The following is an 18,543-nucleotide window of genomic DNA, read 5'->3' as shown; positions in this document are numbered from 1 at the left end:
AAAGTTGGTAAAAAAATTATTCTCAAGAAAATTGCCTAAGTTGCAGTAAATGACGTGTTCTGATAGCTTACATGGCACACTAGTCAGTGAGATGGGCCTATAATTGTGGGGATCGTTGGTGTTACCTGACTTGTGAAGCGGAATCACCTTCCCCAATTTCCAGTCGTTTGGCAGGGTACTTGATTCGAAAGACTGTGAAAAAATTCTGGACAGTATTAAGGACGAAAACAATGCGGTGTTTTTTAGAAACTTGGGATTAATTCCATCTTCTCCGGGGGAAGAAGAAGGCTTGAGATTTTGAATTAATTTCCTTATGCCCTCCCAATCAATGTGTACTGGCTCCATTGGATCATAGTTGTGAGTAGACAAGTTAGGAACAGAGGTAGGCGCCACGTTTACAAATGATAATGCGAATACACTGTTAAGAGCTAGGCAACAATTTTCTCTTGGAATGAATGATTCGCTCCCAGAAACTAGGTCAATTTGTTTCTTGTTATTTCCACCGATCACCTGCCAGAATCTACGAGGATTTGTTACTAACAAGGAAGGCAACGTTTGCTCAAAATATGAGTGCTTGGCAAGTGAGAGCGCGTGTGCGTACTCGTCGGCTACACAGCGATAATCATCCCATCTTTTGATGTTGCCCGAGAGCTTTGCACTTCGAAAGATGCGCTTCTTTTTATTAAGTAGCCGCCTTAAAGTTGGCGTGAACCAAGCAGACCGATTGTTATCGGTTATTTTACGGAGCGGTATGAAGCGGTCGGTAAGTTCCGCGATTTTAGCTTTAAAACGTAGCCAGTTTTCGTTTACCGAGTGTTCAGAAAAGCTAGAAAAAAAGTCGTGTGAAAATGTCTCCAGTTCAGCATTAATTAACGTGTAGTCAGCCCGTCCGTAGTCTCTGATTACTTTTGTAGTTTTACTAATTTTGGACGGCGTGTTCGGTACAAGAAAGTGAATGGCTGAGTGATCGCTGAGACCTGGTACGACTGACAGAGACTGGATGAGATCAGGGTTATTTGTGAACACCAAATCTAATATGGTAGAACTAGTAGAAGTGGCACGGGTTGGGGTGTTAACCAACTGGCTAAGGTTAAACTCTTAGCATGTATTAATGAAAGAGGTGGACTCGGAATTACTGGAGCCAGGTATGGTACAAGGCAAGTTCCAATGGATGTCAGGGAAATTAAAATCGCCTAAAAGAATAATGTGCGAGGCCGGGAACCTAACATGAAGCATGTTAAGGGCATCGTACAAATCTGAAGAAAAACCAGCAGGAACATTAGGAAAACTTGGGAAGAAAAACCAGCAGGAACATATCAGTCAGGTTGTAGCGGTGCTCCACTACCTGTTTGCAAACTTGTATTATCTTGCGCTCAGGCACGCATGTAAAAAAAGCTTTGGGGCGTCCTTGTGCTTTTACTTTTCACATTTCCGCGAATTATCCCTTAGGGTTCGTTTTGTTTGTTTTGTAACCGCGCGTGGCCGATTCCGGTTTCTAATCTGGCGTTTCAACCGGAGCGCCCATTTGCTCTGTTTGTCATACCCCCCGTCGGGCAATATTGTTTGATATTGAAAGGGTGCCACCTTGTCGCTAACTTAATTTTTTGTTTCTTCGACAATGTTCTCGATCCGATTTCCATGGATCTGAAATTAATAACGTTCCGAGAGTAATGCATGCATAGCAAACGACGCGCAACTCACTTTATCGACGTTCATCTGTGCACGCCAGCCCTCATTCACACAGCCGTCACCTTCTCCGTCACGGCACCGTCACGTCAACCAAAAGCGACGTTGACGGAACGGAGAAGTGTTCAGACTGGATCTACACGGGAGATTTCCGTCAGATTACAGGGTCGTCTGCCTAGTGATCAGTTTAGCCTAGAATTGAGCGTTTTTAATCCGAACAGAAAATAAAATGGTTTGTGCTCACTTTTCGCTAAATTTAGCCGTAAAAATTTGTTTTTTGATTAGCTGGTTTAGCGCGGGGCATGGTCCCGTCACGCTGACGTGACGGAAACGTAGAGCTCGGCCTCCCGTCACCGTCGCACCGTTTTCGGCGAGAAATCGGTCGAAAAACGGCGCCCATGACGGAAGACGGTGACGGGACGGTGACGTGACGGGGTGAAAAACGGCTGTGGGAATGAGGGCTCACACTGCGGACTGCTTCTTCGACGCTTGTGTTTCATTCTAGTCTTTTAGCAGGAGATCGCTGGCTCGCTGCGTTCAGAGAAGCTTTGCTTCGTTCTTGGCTACGTGGAAATATTCTGTTTTCTCCGTGTGCTGCACATCGCAGCTCAAAAAAATAAATTTTTGTACGCTGGACCACGCTCTTTTGTCTCCCTTCGTAACACTGAAATTTTTGGTTGCGTGTGATAAAATCAGTTTTATTGTTCTTTTTCGCTTCCTGTTTTTTTTTTTTTTCAAGTATTGCAAAGCGTGGAGGCAGAAAGACACATGGTGCAACATATATCTCTTCGTGTTCTGATTCTTCGCGTTTCTGCAGCGTTTTTAGATGTTCTCAAATATGTAACAACTCACCGAAACGACAATACTATTGGGCTATTTCTTTTAGCGTTCTGTGCATTCCAGAGCAATCAACGGATTCATTGAGCGTAGTCTGAACGACGCGTACTTGGTTTCTTTCAGTTTTTTTATGGTATTATCGATAGGCCCGCAGCATTCTGTGACTGCACAGCTACGGTATATGTGGTAATTACAACTTTGCTTTACGAAAAGAAGCAATATAGATTTAAAAATCCGTAAACACGACGGCGCAGCGCTTGTGCCAGAGCGCACACAAGCCGTTGCCGTTTGCGGCCGAAGTCAACGGTAATTTACTCCGAAAAATAAAACCCCATTGAAGGCAGGTGATATACACAATGAATGGACTATTCATCGCTAACTACTACGAAAAAAAAACACACTTAATCAGGGCGCAGACACCAAAAGCAGCAAGCGTTTGCACGCCAAGAGCTGGCCAATACGCCGCACGCGCGGCGGCTGGATGACCTTCGTGTGGCGGTGGCGCCTGTAGCGGCGCCCGCAGTCCCGAATAAAACGAGCGCCGGAGTTTCGTGACCAGTAAAACACTGAAAGACTCTAATATAACCTATTTTTTAATACTAAAGGTTGCTTCCCCGCAAGAAGCCCTGGTGTGCAGGGTTGCACCCTTTACAGGCCGCTTGTTTCGTGTACTGGCGCCATTTCCGTGACGGATATGACGTCAGAGAAATCTTGGTGTATCCTGGCATAAAACACTTTCGTGTTAGAAGATTCTTGAAACGCGAAGCTTTCTCCCACGCAACCCGAGTCAAAATCTAAATTCTAAACTTCTTTCACGGTGTCCGAATGCACAATCGGATGGACGTCACACTCATCTCGCGAGGGACCCAGGTTTGATTCCGATCACGGGAAGCGTTTTTTTTTTGTTTGTTTGCGCTCATCCTCATCGTTTTGCGAAACCGACTGTGCAAAGTTGGTTTCCTGCAGTACCAGCCGCGGTGGCTCAGTGGCTAAAGCGTTGCGCTGCTGAGCACAAAGGGACGCGGGTTGGATTCCCGGCCGCGGCAGCCGCTTTACTGATTGAGGCGAAAAGCAAAAACGCCCGTGTGTACGAGATTTCGGCAGGCGTTAAAGATCCCCAGGTGGTCAAAATTAATCCGGGGCCCTCCACTACGGCACGCCTCATCGCCTGCGTTCCGTCGGCGCGTTACAACCTACAACCGACCAACCAAGCTTTCCTGCAGTGCGTTCGCGCTTGTCAACGCTATCAGTGAAGCTCAGAAAACTTCGCTTTAAAAAAACAAGAAAACATGGAACCAGCAAGCGGCTGTCGCCCGCTCAACCGATACAACTGGCATTCACATAGGTGAAACGCCATTCAGTTTCTAATATTCTGATCGCAAGTAGTTTTATTTGCATTGTGACACTATACACGTTGATGCTATCTTCTAAACAACAAGAACTTTTCTGTTCCATTTAAAACAATTGAACGTAAGTTTCGAAGACAGCCGACTAATGCGTAAGCGTGCTTACGCTGCTTCTTTAAGGGGCGAAGCCCCTTAGACGCTGGGGCTGGTGGTGTTTTCTGTCGTCTTCGTCGCCGTAATCGTCGTCGTAATCATCGTCTCATGTAGTCACGGTACTAAAACACCGGGAAACTTGTTTATGCCTCAAGCTAGAACGTAACGCGTATAAAAAAATAGCATCGGGACACTCGTTTACGCCTCGCGCCAAAGCGCTTCGTAACGCGAACAAAAAAAGAACACCGGAAAACTCGTTTGCACCTTGCGCTAGAACCTAACGCACACTAAACAAACACCGGGCACTCGTCTACGGCTCGGGCTAGAGATCTTCGTGGTTCAAAGAAACGAGCCTTTGAACCACGCCTCCAAACCCCCCAATGGTTTCATCTCTGTTGGCAAAAACTGCAGGCCGCCAAGAATACACTTATACACTGCATGCTTCGCTCCTCCCCAGGTTTCAGATTAGTGGAGATGGCCTGGGATATTTTTTAGATGCGAAGAATCTCTTGCTCTGAGGGATGTCCCGCGTCCGTGCCCCGTCCGCAGCACCTCTGATGATGATTGTGGCAGGATGCCCCTAGGAATTGGCCAACCAAAGAATCCATCACGAGATAGGTTCGCGTTCAACCACCGTCGTCATCTTCCCGTAAGGGAACCGCTGAAGAAGAAGAAGGAGACAAAGCTGTGAAGAGGAGGGCGCGTACGTTGCCCTCAGCCGGTGCACCAACGTCAACAACCTTTACCTCACCAACGCTGACGAAGACTACCGATTCTACCACACAGACGACAACATCGACAAGAACATGATGGACGAGTTTCAGCGCCTCGAGAACCACCGCCTACTCACCGTCTTAGCGCCCAATTTTTATATAATTTGTTTCGGTATACTTTCCGTAACACAAGAGTTCGAGCAGTTTTCTGTAAACATACTTCCTTCATGGATGGCCCTATTCCACTGCGAAACAGGCAATCTGGGAGAGCTACCTTACAAAGACCACGCTTATTCCGATCACCCAACGTCGGCTTCAGTTCCAAACACAAAGGCATTGCTGAGAAGATAACATTTTTAGAGGTAATATGAGCAGTTTTGAAATAAATATGCAGCTCCTAGGACGTCCTTTTATTTTAACACGAACGTGTTTTATTCCTGGACACACCAAAGTTTGACTGAGGTCATATACGTCACGGAAATGACGCCAGTACAACGAAGCAAGCAGCCTGTAAAGGGTGCACCCCTGTTCACGGCGTCTTCTTGGGGGAAGCAACTTTTAGTACTAAGCGTCCTTATAATTAGGGTTGTTCATTTTCTGGTTTTATATTTTAACACGAAAGTGTTTTATGCCACGATACACCAAGATTTCACTGACGTCATATTCGTCACGGAAATGACGCCAGTACACCTTTGTCGAAGCGACTCGCAAGCAGGACGTCGCTCACCAAGCAGACGCACAAGACAGCCGCCGACCCGCAAATCATGCTTAGCTGCAAATTTTGCTGCACATTTCACTTTCGGGTTCTACCGATTCCTATGACAGAGGAATCAACCCCAGTTTTTTACGAATTTGCTATATTGGGAACCGATTTCTGCGCTGCGGAGAAACTTGCTCCCGAGAGCGTGACACGATACCAGCAGAGACTGTCGTCAGGACCAGCCCTGTAGCATCTACAGTGTTATTATACTATTCACAGCCAATGTTGTTGCTGAGACTTGTGCTGCATTAAGCTCCGCTCAAAAATAAACGACCAGAGTAGATAAACGTAAGTTGTTGGAGTCCGATTTCGTATGTTGTATGTTGGAGTTGTTGTAGCTGGAGTTGTTGGAGTTGTTGTATGTTGGAGTTGTCGTATGTTGTAGCTGTATGTTGGAGTCCTATTTCGTATCGCTCGTACTGAAGGTCAATTTTCGTTCATTGCGCATAATTTATCCCAGTTTACGCAGTTTTGTTGTGAAGTGTAAAAATTTACAAGTTTCGAAACAGAAAAAGAAAAGTGTTGAGGGGGGTAGCAAGTGGCTGCACCTTCACAGACTGTGTTTGTTGAATAAAAGTTCCTCTGAGTTTTTTTTTTTTTCTCTAATTCGCTCCTCATTGCACTACTGCACCTAATTCTACCGCTTAATTATAACGACCTCCCAAATAAAATCGACGTTATTTTTTTCATATGAGACTGCCTCGACAGTTTGAATTTCAAGCGCTCTCTGGCCAAATATTCTCCGCCTACATGACAACGCAAGGCACCTAAAGCTTGACAGTCTTAATTGAAGCGATCTGGACTTCAAAATAAACTCACAGAGAAAAGAACCCTGATGAAGCAGTTTAAGATATTAAACCACGCGTTGACCAAAGACGAATTGAGTGGCGCCATTTCTTGTTCGACCAGTGTTATACTAGGGGGTAGTTTATATTAGAACCTTAAATTTTACTAAAAACATTGCATAAAACCAACCAGAATCGTCAAATCGGGTGAGGAATGCGATGGATTGAGCGATTGTGTCCCTCTTAAACATTATAAGATATCCGCGCGTGGCGAAACATAGGAAACAAAATTTAAAAAAATTATGACCCCCGCTTCAAGGAATTTTGGGCTAAAACATAAGCTCTCAAGCTATATTCCCCTTCTTAATGGGAGGAACGCAACGTCTAGTCCCGAGTTCAGACATTTTGATTAAATTAGAGCGAAAGCTCTATTACAGCATGCCTCGACATGTTATCCATCACGTCGCAATGACCTTGAGCCGCCGGATTCCAAATCTGGCAGGTGTGACGTCATGTCACGTGATCCGCTGCGGAGAGGCGTGGCACCTATGTCGCTCGGAGCCTCGCCGCTGCGTTGCCACGTGACTACGCGAGGGCTTAACAGCTTCTTCGCCAGCGCTTGCTCGCTCATTCACCATGCCTGGCCTGAACGCAAGTGTGGCTGGTGCGACCTAAGTTAATTGAAGCACTGTGGGCACAGTCCTTGTAAATCCAAGCGTAACAGACCTTTCGCTCCTGGTAACTGGGTTCACAAGTGTTAATTAAGCCTGACCCATTTCTTTTTTATCCAACAGATGGTGGCATTCGCCTGCTTGCATCAAAGAAACCTGGTTGGCCGGAAGAAACACAAGGCGTGACCACGGTGCCCGAGTCTGCGGAAACTTCTTTGTCGTGCTGAGATCTCCGGGAATTATGGTAACGTCTTTTCTTTATAACTTCACATTTGCTATGAACAGTCGAAGTCATCCTCCTCGATTTTAGCAACTTCTGCGTGCGTCAAATGCTGCAAGCGTTTTTTCACTACTGTAGAATCCTCCTTAAAGTACTCGTGATTAGCGGAAATCTCCTGAGGGTATGTGTCCTCAAAGTCCTTTTCCGTGAGAAGCCTTCTTTAGAGTACCCTCGATGCAGAAGGTGAATTTAGCTACATTTAACAAAACTAAAATGCTTAGATCACAGTGAAACCACATTTGGTGGTAACCGTATAGTTTCAGTAACTAGAAAACTAATTGCTTCAACCTCTCTTATATACGTGCCGTTCGGCGATTTGTGATGCTAGATGCTTACGAACGTGCGAGAACTTAAGTTCGTAGCTTTTGGTTACTTAAAGTTTGGTGGCGGCCCAAATGTACTGCTACGTTTTGCACAATTAGGATTTAAACTGGATCGATGAAAAACAACATATCTTTGTTTCGAACAAAAGGAGTAATATTTCACCGAAGCCAAATGCTTGGCTAGTATTTGTGCTATTTGGACTTTCCTAAATAAGTAAACGAAGGAGGACAACAAACGGGTCCGCTTAAAATGAAACGTTGGTCACCCACTAGTATTCTAGGTTTTTGCAATATCGGAGCACAGTAATGTTTTTGTCGGGCTAGGGCAGCATAACGCAATTTCAATTATACTGCCACTACTTGCCAATTCAATTTATTGAAGCAAATTGTCAGATCCAGTGCCATAAATCCTCCAGGGTAGCTCTCAGACCCCAAATATTAAGCATGGCGACGCAGCTTATTCACACTTTGTTTCAAAACTGCCTTCTTTGCCAGTTTACAGTTAGAAAAAATTGTAACCCATTTGCAAATATCACCCCCCGCCCCTGTGGTGGCTCAGTGGCTAAGGCGTTGTGCTGCTGAGCACGAGGACGCGGGTTCGATTCCCCACCGCGGCGGCCGCTTTTATGATGGAAGCGGAAAGCAAAAACTTCCGTGCGTGCGAGATTTCAGCGCATGATAAAGGTCCCTAGCTGGTCAAAATTCACCCGGAGCCCTCCACTACGGTACGCCTTATCGCATGCGTTGCGTCGGCACGTCAAACCCTATAATCAATCATTCAATCATTTGCAAATATCAATTAGAGATGATAATATTAGTTAATCCCACCATGGTGACAAAATATTAGTCGGAACAGGAAAAAAATAAACGGACTGAAAGAATAAACTTATCCAAAGCTAGATCCTTAAAGTGGCCATGAAGAGAAACTACAACATTTTTTTCTTTGAAAGAACAAGCCTTTGTCTACTCACTAAGCTCAATTGCAGTCACGAAAGATTTTTTACCAAAAAAAAAAAAAACACAGGAAACATTGAAAAACCTTTCGAATTTCGCGCTACAGTGGTGTAATATGGGAATGGGTGACGTAATGTGGGACAGCGTTTAAGCATAGTTTTCAGCGTGTTAACATCATATTCGCGCTCAAGTGACACAATGAAACAGAACTAGAGGGCGTTAGAGGGCGTTCGCCATTCTCCGTAGTATTTTGATATTTTTTGTAATTTTTGTTTTTCAAAAATTTGTTTGACCAATGATCTCCATTTACGCTATTATAACGATTGCAGGTGAAACTTTCGCGAGATCTTCAGTATTGTGGAAATTCAGGGCGTTAAACGGTTCGCCATTTGTCGTAATTCGTTTGTTTTGCAAATTTTTCTACCTATTATTTCCATTTACACTACTATCGATGATTACAGGTAGAACTTCCGCGATATTTGCATTCTTGTGGAAACGCAGGGCGTTACACGGTCCTGGCTGTGGGGGCACTCGGCAAAGAATGCGAAAGGTTTTTTTTTTTTTTTTTTTTTCCAGGGAGCGGAGGAGGTGAAGGGGAGGAGGAGGGATGGCGTTTTGAAGGAGTTCCACTTTGTTTGCTTGTTACAAGGAGCACCTGCTGGAAGAGTTTGCGGCAGAATGTTTTCTCCTGTAATGGAAAGACACCTTGAGGCCGGGGTGTAAGTTTTTGGTGGGGTGTAACCAGTCGTACAAACAAGATTGCTTTACGTGATGGAGAAATCGCCGGAAAGTGGCCGGGGGTGCGTGCTTCCAAATGCTTTGTTGCACAGAGCACCCACGTGACATGTGTGACGTCACTGCGCGCGCTATTCGTTTGAGCGCCGGCTAAAAGGAGCCTACCGTTCGTGCTCTGTGGCCTCGATGCAGAACACTGAGTACTGGCGCTAACGGCTTGGGTTCGAGCCACAGCAGGTCTATCTCTGAAGTCTTTTTCATTGCTGACCCTTTTTTTTTTTTCTAAATTTGATTTTTTTCTAAACACAATTTTACGGGTTGTTTTTGCTGACAATAGTGATTTGGTATGTTTTAGATCGCTTTCGGTTTGGGGCGCAGCCAATAATTCCCGTTCTCCATCGCACGAACAGGCAAGTCACGTGGGTGCTCTGTGCAGTGAAGCGTTTGGAAATACGCTGCCGGAGTGTCGCCCCTACTTCATATGTTTTCCTAAAGGTCTCCTTGGTATGTTTCAAGTATGCAATAGGATTGGAACCAATGTTATCGGAATAAGAAATACTTTGAAAAATCAAACTTGTAATTTGGCTTCATGGCCCCCTTTATTAAATGTTTCTCTTTAAGGCCCCCTTTATTAGGCGCGCTCAATTCCCGTGAATACTAGCCGCACAGGCGGAAATTGAATACGCAGAGGAGAACGGGACAAAACGGAAACAGAAAGTTGCGAGGCTTCTGCTAATGTTCTAAGTAAAAGTATAAAATCGTGCAAATATTTGTGTTTCACTCGCCGAAGCAATGGCCTGGGTTACGACGCGTGCCGTACTGGAGAGCCTCCAATTAATATCTGCCACCTCGGAATCGTCAACATGCGCCGAAATCTCGACCCATGGGCAGACCGGTGTTTTCGTTGTCGCAAGTGTAAGTATAGTATAAACGTCAGTGCGATCAGTAAGACCGTTGTAGGAGGTGCGTTTCAGGCGTGTCGACGGAATCGATGTTAACGTTTGTAACAACCGAAAAATCTGGTTGCTGAAGAAATCTCTCCGCGCGGGTGTTAATAATTCTATTCAACAAAAAAAGGTTTCCTCGGTAATTAATTGATTCTATTAAAACAAGAAAACTGCGATATCGATAATTGGTTTCAAGAACACAGCTTTGTAATTCGCGCATGACTGGCTCAAAGCGCTTTCTCCCCATCGCTAATTCTGTTAAGAAAGGCGCGCCGAGATCGTTAATCACGTTAAGCGACGGAAGCTGCCCCATTGTGCTTCTCTGCAAAGCTATCTGGCGAGGCTGCAACTATTCGTCAAAAACGTGCATAAAAATGTACAGCAAACTCGGAAGAAGAATGGCTGTACAGGAACATCTCGTAGGTGCTAATGGGCGACTAGAAATCTGAGACTTGCACTTGAAGTGCACACTTAGCGCAAGAAAAAGACACTTCAGCTCGCAAAATACTTGCTCAAGAAAAACAATTACTTCGTGTTCGCGCAGCACTGCCGGAAACGAACGTCATCCATGGTCATTTGTCCTCAGATTACAAATACTGTATAATTCATTATGGTTGTCAGAATCGCTAAAGCAAAAATTAGTCAGAATGCTTCCTTCCTCTGTATTTATTTTTAATTCTACCTTCTTAAAAACACCGCAAGTGCGCTTCACGAGAGCCCTCCTGAACGACCCATAATTGAGGGCAAATGTGCAAATTTGGCGAATAACGAGGCCCAGTATGAGATTAGTGCAAAAACTTGTATCTGCGCCGTGACAACAGCGCATATGCACGCCTTGCGCTCTTGTCACAGCGTAGATACAGTGGAATCTCGTTGATACGATTCGGCATATTACGTTTTTTCGGCATAATACGTTTTTGTTTCCGTTCCCGGCCAACATCCCATAGAAATAATGCATTTTTGTGCATTTATTACGATCACATTTTTGCCGAAAATTGGATAATACGATAGCGAAAGTGGATCTCGACCAACATTTCCAGTAACCTTACGTTTATTCTTCTGTATATACTGGCTCAAATCGCATCCCAACACGCCACGACCTACACGTTTCAGAGACACCGAGGTAGCGGAGGCGCCGGTTCTGCGGCAAAAACATTACTGCAGTAGTAGTAGTAAAGCTTTTATTTGGGGAAGGGAGGGATAAAGCCACTTGGTGGGAAAAATGGGATATAAAGGAGGGGATTAAACGGGTTGCTTCAGTTCCAGGCACTTTTTCTACTCGCGACTACTCGCGACAGACCCCTTTTGGTTGCAAATTTGCCTATTAAGTGTAATAAAGACTTATCTAATGCGGCATGTGCTTCTTGGTGTATGGTGTTTAGATCAATGTGTCGTGTGTGGCCGTTCTGTGCAAGGCCGGCGATAAGTCAGGCGATGCACCCCGCCATGTAGCAAATCGTATCATAATCAAGGAAGAAGGCGCGCAATGCTCACGGCAGGCGCGGCTTCCCTTCCAGACTCCTCCCATGGACCGTGCTTCCCGCGCAGTTATTTGTTATTTTTGCCTTGTTGCTATGCGCGGCCGGGTTTCCAGGCTTGTGACAACGTCGAAGAATTGCAAGGTGCAAGTGGAAATTGTGCGCCGAATCGAAGAGAACCCGAGGAGGAAGTGCCTGGAATTGGCAAGCGAGCTCGCTTTGTAGGTGTCAACGCTCAACACTATTGTCGGTCAGTAAGAGTAACTTTTAAAGAAGCTGCAAGTTTTTGACGTGGTGCAAAACAAACGCGAGGTGTGAAGCATGAGAAAAAGGAAAAAAATTCTGCTTACAAGGTTCAAGGAAGTTAGAGTGACACGAGTGGATTTCGACTGGTCAGTCCTACACGAAACAGTTGAAAACGTCGCGCTCATTGAATATTCAAAACTTTCTGTTTCTCAAGAAAGCCAAGTCACGCAGCCCCTTCGCTCTCCCAAGCCCGCTACTCTTAATTCATACGCGGACATCCTCGCCCATCACCGCCACGAACGACGACGCTTCCCGCGACCACATCACCGTTTATCCAGAGCAGAGGCGACTGCCTTTCGCCGAGTTCTGACAAATTCCTATTCTCACCCCACTATCCTCCATGTCATGTACCCCACCCTCTACTACTCTACGTGTAATATCTGTCCCCAACCCGGCACCCTGTACCACATGGAATGGGAGTGTCAGAAAATCCGATCCCTTACCCCAAATCCTCACCCAACGTACGAGCAGTGGGCGGGCCAGCTGGCCAGCTCCGACCTCTCAGTCCAGCGTAGCCTGGTGGAGAGGGCCAGGGCAGCCAGCGCGGACCAGGGCTTCCCGGACTACAGGAGGCCCCCCCACCGGGCGGGCGTCCAACCATCAGCGCCTGAAGCTCGTCTACATAAAGTTTATGCACTCCACTCCACTTTCAAGCATCCGAAGGCTGCCTTCACCGATTTACGGCACGACACGAATTGCCGTACAAGGCAGTGCCTGCCAAAGCATGCAACAAATACCGGCAGCTCTCTTTTTGAACGTTTTAGAAGATATTACTCCTGGACATTTAGAAGAAGGAAGGTCAGCCCACATTGAGCAGTTACTTCAATGTTGCTATATAAAAGGGAGTAGCTGACGGAGCATGCATATTTTGCCTATTTTTTAACCTATTTGGATAACACGATTTTCGGATAATACGTTTTATTTTCCGGTTCCCGTGCAAAACGTATCAACGAGATTTCACTGCACTATAGTTTGTTCTAATGGCGTGCTGGGCCTCGTCATTCGCCAAAACAGCACATTTGGTCACAATAATTGGCCCTTCCCGAGTGTTCTGATGAAGCGCACTTGCTGCGGTTTTTAAGCGTGCAAGGTACTTGAAGGGAGCATGCAGAACTGAGACGACCTTGTTGCGGTCGTTTAGGTGATCGGCGATCCTATGCCTACCTTGTAGTCGATTAGATGCGCTCACGATCGCCCCAACACCAAACTAGTGCACGATCGGCCGTTTTTTTTTTTTTTTTTCTTGGCACTATCGAAATTTCAGGATTCAATTGTTAGGGCTGTACATCGAGGGTCGAAACATGCTCCTGTTGGGATGCTTGTGTCTACAGGAAAATGCCCATCAACAGTGCAGGATTGGTTAGGCCTCATAAGTGGCCGATTCACAACTTAATCAAACCGCGAATATGAGAAAAATGAGTATTTAATCACGAGCGATGTGTACCACGCATACATCGACATGCGGGTCAATAGTTTCCCTTGTTAAAACACAACGCCCGGCACTTTCGAATCGGGGCATATCGGTTATCCAAGAGAAGTTTCTACAAACAATAAGCCCTTAGTATAGCTAAGTGCTCGGGACAGATATATGATTCTTTATAAGCGACACTTCATTAAAAGCGCAGATATGCTCTCATTGCACTGCCGTGGCAACCATGAGGCACATCAAATAACGCAACACTTCAACTTAGAGATTCCGTTATAACAAGAGTACACTGTACGTCTATACGAACTAATGCATATACTGCACCGTTGGCTTATGTTGCGACAATTTTTTGTTGGGCAAGTTGTTGTTGGGGGCGCTACGTGTGCACCCTACCATCGCGAACATTGGTGCTGCACCATGACAGCGCTTCATGTCGTACAGAAGTTTGGCGAATAATTCTTTTTAAGGCGGAAAATTCACTGCTGTGGTTCTGCACCTGCTCTGTGAATATTCTCGGTTTAGTGCGCAAAAAGTGTCCCTCGCAGTGTCTTTGGGACTGCCGCTTTACGTGAACATTCAGCTAAAGGACATTTTAGGACCGTGGGCACGTCCCAAACGTGCTTTACTGGCTACAAAAGCTCTGATAGAGTACCTGTAACAGGCAGGTCTAGTCCAGTCTCTAAATAACTCAACGTTTCTGTGCTCATCAAGTTCTTGAACATCATTGACATCATCTGCATCACGTGGTCAACTGGCGTAGAAAGGTAGGCATTTTAGCAAGGCTTCATTAAAGATCGTCAGACTTCATTAAAGATCATTCTCTCTCTCTCTCTCTCTCTCTCTCTCTCTCTCTCTCTCTCTCTCTCTCTCTCTCTCTCTCTCTCTCTCTCTCTCTCTCTCTCTCTCTCTCTCTCTCTCTCTCACATTGCCCTTCTCGTATGAAATCTTCCTTTTTGTACTCCAGGCTCCGAAATTGATTCGAAGAACGCGATTTCGCCATTTTGTACGGCATCCAAAAAGCCTTAAAAGGACCATGAAGACCTAATACAACTTTGTTCTATTTGAAAGATTTCGTGTTTTATAGGGCCCCCAACGCTTGCTTGGATGCAAACGATGTTTTAGTCACTGATAAATTAATTAATTTAGGTTAAAATTTCGATTTTCCCGCTAATCATGAGTTTTCGTGGTTTGCAATGACACCACAGGTATCGACTGCTCTGCAGCCGTTTACGAAGCCTTGTTTACCGTTTGTGAACATAGATGGCGCCACCATACCACGGCAAGCCGTTTTCTGCCTTTGGTTTGTTTTTGACCGTATTTAAACCTGGCTGGTTTTTGTTCAGGGAGAAAATAATCGTTCCGTGAAACATACTGCTCGCTCGACAAATATGGTCACGTACGACATCGGTGCTTGCGTCAATCGGCCAGTGTCGTCTGAGACAACCCCAAAGCAACGCAGTACTGCGCAGCTAAATCAAGCATAGTGCGCGCAGTACCAACAGCAGTACGCATCGGTACTTCTATGTTTACGTGCGCTTTCGTAACGACTGCTGTTTGTCCCACCATGCTTACTGCTTTAAAAAGAATGGGCCCTAAATGTAAGCTCAAATAGCTAGTTCGGCAAGCTAATAACCTCTGCGTAATTTGCGTTTGCTTTTGGCGGCCTCTGCCAACCGCAGAGCTGGCTGGTATGACATCGTAGGTTCTGTTGTGGGAAATGAGCGACTGGGTCGCATGTCCATTTCCTTTTTTTCTAATTATATAGCTTATTTTAGCCACGTTTACGTTAAATGAGGTGTCAGTATGACTCTAACGAGGTAATCTTTTGAATGAACCAAACTTGCATTTTGTCTTCATGGCGCCTTTAAATAATAAGCTAAAATGAGTTCGGGCAATTATCCCTGGAGGACTTGCGTCGAACTGCAAAAACAACGCATCTGTTGGGGTGTAACTATCCAAAGGTATGCTGGCATAAGGGGGGTAACCTCTATTTAAAAAAAAATAAAGAATACCATGGTTGAAAAACAGCGGTCTTACTACCTTTCTGCCACACTTCATGCATTCGTCGACACGAGTTTTTTTTTTTTTTTTCAGCCATCGCATTCTCTGTCAATACATCGTGATTTCTATCTTAAAAGATATTAGCCTTCGCGTGATGAAACTTCGCCGTGATTTGCACAAGTAAGGGCGTATGCAGTGTGACTCCCTCAATACTGGTTTGTGCCAAAGCGTGTTTCCACAAAAAACCAACCAGCCGACAATAGGGGGACCAAGTGTCGGGTTCCCACGTGATACACCAACCACAATCAGGACGGGCTTCTACTCCAGGCATGGCGTGTAAGCAGCAGAGGTAGCCTAAAATAAAACAGGTGCCCCGGGGCCCTAACAACATTTTCTGGCGTGCCTGGAACGGCGTGCCTGCTGACGACGGGAGTCCAGTTGAGCTCTCGTTCCTTTGTGGGCGCATGCAGGGACTCGGCCAAAAACAGAGAGTTCAACGCTGACAGTTGCAGCTGCTTCCCGAGTTTTACATTTCTTGTTCCCGAAGCGCTCCCTTTGTACTTTCTGCTACGCAGTCAATGTTGCGTGTTTCAAATGCAGGTACGTAAACAGAGCATTCGATTCGTTGCACTCCGAGTTGCCGTGTGTGTACTTTGGAGAAAGGTGGACCCGCTGCACTCAAGCGTAAAAGATCGTTATTTTTTCTTCCTTATAAGAGGATAAAAAAACAGCAGCATCAATATCTCGGATGTGCAGCAAGACCTGCGATGGGAATGATCGGTGAGGAGAGGGCACGGCAGGGCCGGCACTCTATTTTTTGTTCGAGTGTTGCTGGTTAGCTGGTGCGTTTGTGAGCATGAACAGAATCTAGAAATTTATGTGCGAACAGAAAAAAAAAAAAACTAGGCAGCGCTCAGCGCTTGTAGCAGTTTCCGTCTCTACTGGTGTTCATGCTCAAAGGTCGACTTGGCTATTTCTCTGTTCCAATCTGTGATTTCTTTCGGCGTCTCCGCAGCCTTGTGTTCCTGGTTCGCGGCAGCATGACCAACAAGGAGAACTACAAGATCGCCGACGCTGACGCCCTCTTCGATGCCGTCCAGTTGTACATCGATTCGTCGCCACCTTGCGACCAGAATAGGTTGTCTCCACGGCACGCCATCTTTCCCAGAGGTCAGTGCAAGCCGTGTGTCGGCGTGACGAAGACGTCGCAGTGTGCTGACTTACCGCTTTTAAGTGCACAGAACTTTAGAGGCTCGCCTTGTCGGCGTAGCTCCCTGTAACGGGTAACGAATGACGCTCTAAGAAGTCAAATGCAGAGAGGTAACGAACCCCAGTAGAGAACAGCGTACCGTCGTCACAGCGTCCCATAGAGGCTTCGAAAACCAAGCAGTTTATATATATACTTATAACCATTCGAAACTCGTGAACTGCTGGCGCTTATCATACACATCCCCGTTGTTTAGCGCAAAGAAAACTGCAGGTAGATTCGAGGCAAAATATATGTATTAACGGGCAGCACCCGCGTTCATTTATTTCGAAACACTCGTTGGGTTGGTTTTTACGATAGTAAGCGAAAAAAAAGTGCCAGTGCAACGCCGGCACGTGCGGGAGGAAAAGAAAGCACAAAAAGAACAGAACTCCGGCTGGCGCTGTTTCAGGCAGGAGGCATGCGAGCACTGCAAGGCGGGAAATTTGAATGGCATTAGGCGGTAGCCCTGAGTGGATAACGGCGCTAAGGTCCATTATGACGAATCACTGCTCTGCACTTCCGACAGCTTTCACGCTGAGTGGAACGGCATTAATTTTTTACAGTGCAGCTGTCTTGCGCTTGGTTCTGACGACAATAGAGTGCGTCTATAAGGTCGCATCGACAAAGAACGCAGGCACTCGCTTCAGAGATAGTGGGAGATTGCCTATAGCTCTATAGAAAGTAGTTATCTGGGGAAAAATTACACTGGAATTGGCCCCTGAACCGACTCTATCATTACGACCAGCTTCATTCACATACCCTAGTCATTTAACAGTGAAGTTGTAAACGTTCAGCCTACCCGGTTACTGTGAAGAAGTACACGCCTACGGAGGGAGCAAGCGGTTGCAGAAGACGGCTGTAACTCTTGCTTTTTCTAAACTAAACGAAAACAAACAATCTGAAAATTAATTTAGATTTGTTCCTCAGAACGTTATGGGTACGTTTTCTTATTCCATCGCTATAGTACAGCGGTAGGCAAGTTGTTTAAGCGGAGGGCCGATTTGCATGAAGCGGACACGGCGGAGGCCGAGCGGCCAATCGAGTTGAAGGTGGGGAAGGCTTTGCGGGCAAAAAAAAAAAAAAAAAAAATTGTGAATTGAGTATAATGTACAAAGTTGAATGTAAATAATGCTTATTTTGAGGTTTCTGCCACGTTGGCCTTCAGATACAAATTGACAAGGGGACGTCGTGCTACAAGACGCATAAAACTGCCCGTGGGCCGCAGGTTGCCGACCCCTGCTATAGTAACTGTATACATAACTCGATATACTTACCCACCAATACAGCTTCGCTGGGCTTCCATCTTCACAGTAGTGGAACGGCTCTAAATTTTTTTAACACGAAAGGGTATTATTGCCGGATACACGAAGAGTTCGCTGACGGCATATTTGTCACAAAAATGACGCCGGTACAACGAAGCAAGCGTCCTGTAAAAGGTGCACCCCTGCACACAGGGTCTTGTTGCTGAAAAGCAACCTTTCGTACTAAAGAGTATGTAATACTTAGCGTAGTTCGTTTTCGGTGGTTATATTTTAACACGGAAGTATTTTATGCCGGGATACACCAAGATTTCACTGATCTCCTGTTCGTCAACGAAATGACACCAGTACACCTTTGCCGAAGCGACCCGCCAGTAGGACACCGTTCGCGAAGCACATGCACAAGACAGCCGCCGACCCGCAAATCATGCTCAGCTGCCGATTTCACTGCACATTTCACTTAAGTGTTTTACCGATACCTATAACAGAGGAATCAACCGCTGTATTTGTGTGGTTTCCGCACTAAGCATCAACCCAGTCTGGGAAACTTTTATTTATACTCTGGAGCACGATCATCATAATCGTTAACAGGCTAATGGCGACCCCTACAGGACTAAGGCCGCTCTCATAGTCC

At 45.8% G+C, this 18,543-nt stretch overlaps 1 protein-coding gene across 7 annotated transcripts in view; it reads left to right on the top strand.

Annotated features, from left to right (window-relative positions):
- LOC144163308 (multiple PDZ domain protein-like) overlaps positions 1-18,543 on the top strand; it is a 364,611-nt gene that overhangs the window by 317,174 nt on the left and 28,894 nt on the right. For 6 of the 7 annotated variants that reach the window (XM_077694232.1, XM_077694236.1, XM_077694234.1 and 3 more), the window contains 2 exons: positions 7,075-7,195; positions 16,417-16,571. In XM_077694232.1, coding sequence (XP_077550358.1) covers positions 16,442-16,571 — 130 coding nt within the window. In that variant the 5' untranslated portion in view covers positions 7,075-7,195; positions 16,417-16,441. Of the gene's footprint in view, positions 1-7,074; positions 7,196-9,114; positions 9,228-16,416; positions 16,572-18,543 lie in introns of those variants that run through there. The other variant, XM_077694231.1, reaches the window with a different exon arrangement.

The sequence above is a fragment of the Haemaphysalis longicornis genome, unplaced genomic scaffold (genome assembly GCF_048455015.1).
Source record: "Haemaphysalis longicornis isolate Haplotype H1 unplaced genomic scaffold, Haemaphysalis longicornis Haplotype H1 scaffold_12, whole genome shotgun sequence".
NCBI classification, from domain to species: domain Eukaryota; kingdom Metazoa; phylum Arthropoda; class Arachnida; order Ixodida; family Ixodidae; genus Haemaphysalis; species Haemaphysalis longicornis.
This window is presented reverse-complemented; position numbering and strand designations above follow the sequence as displayed.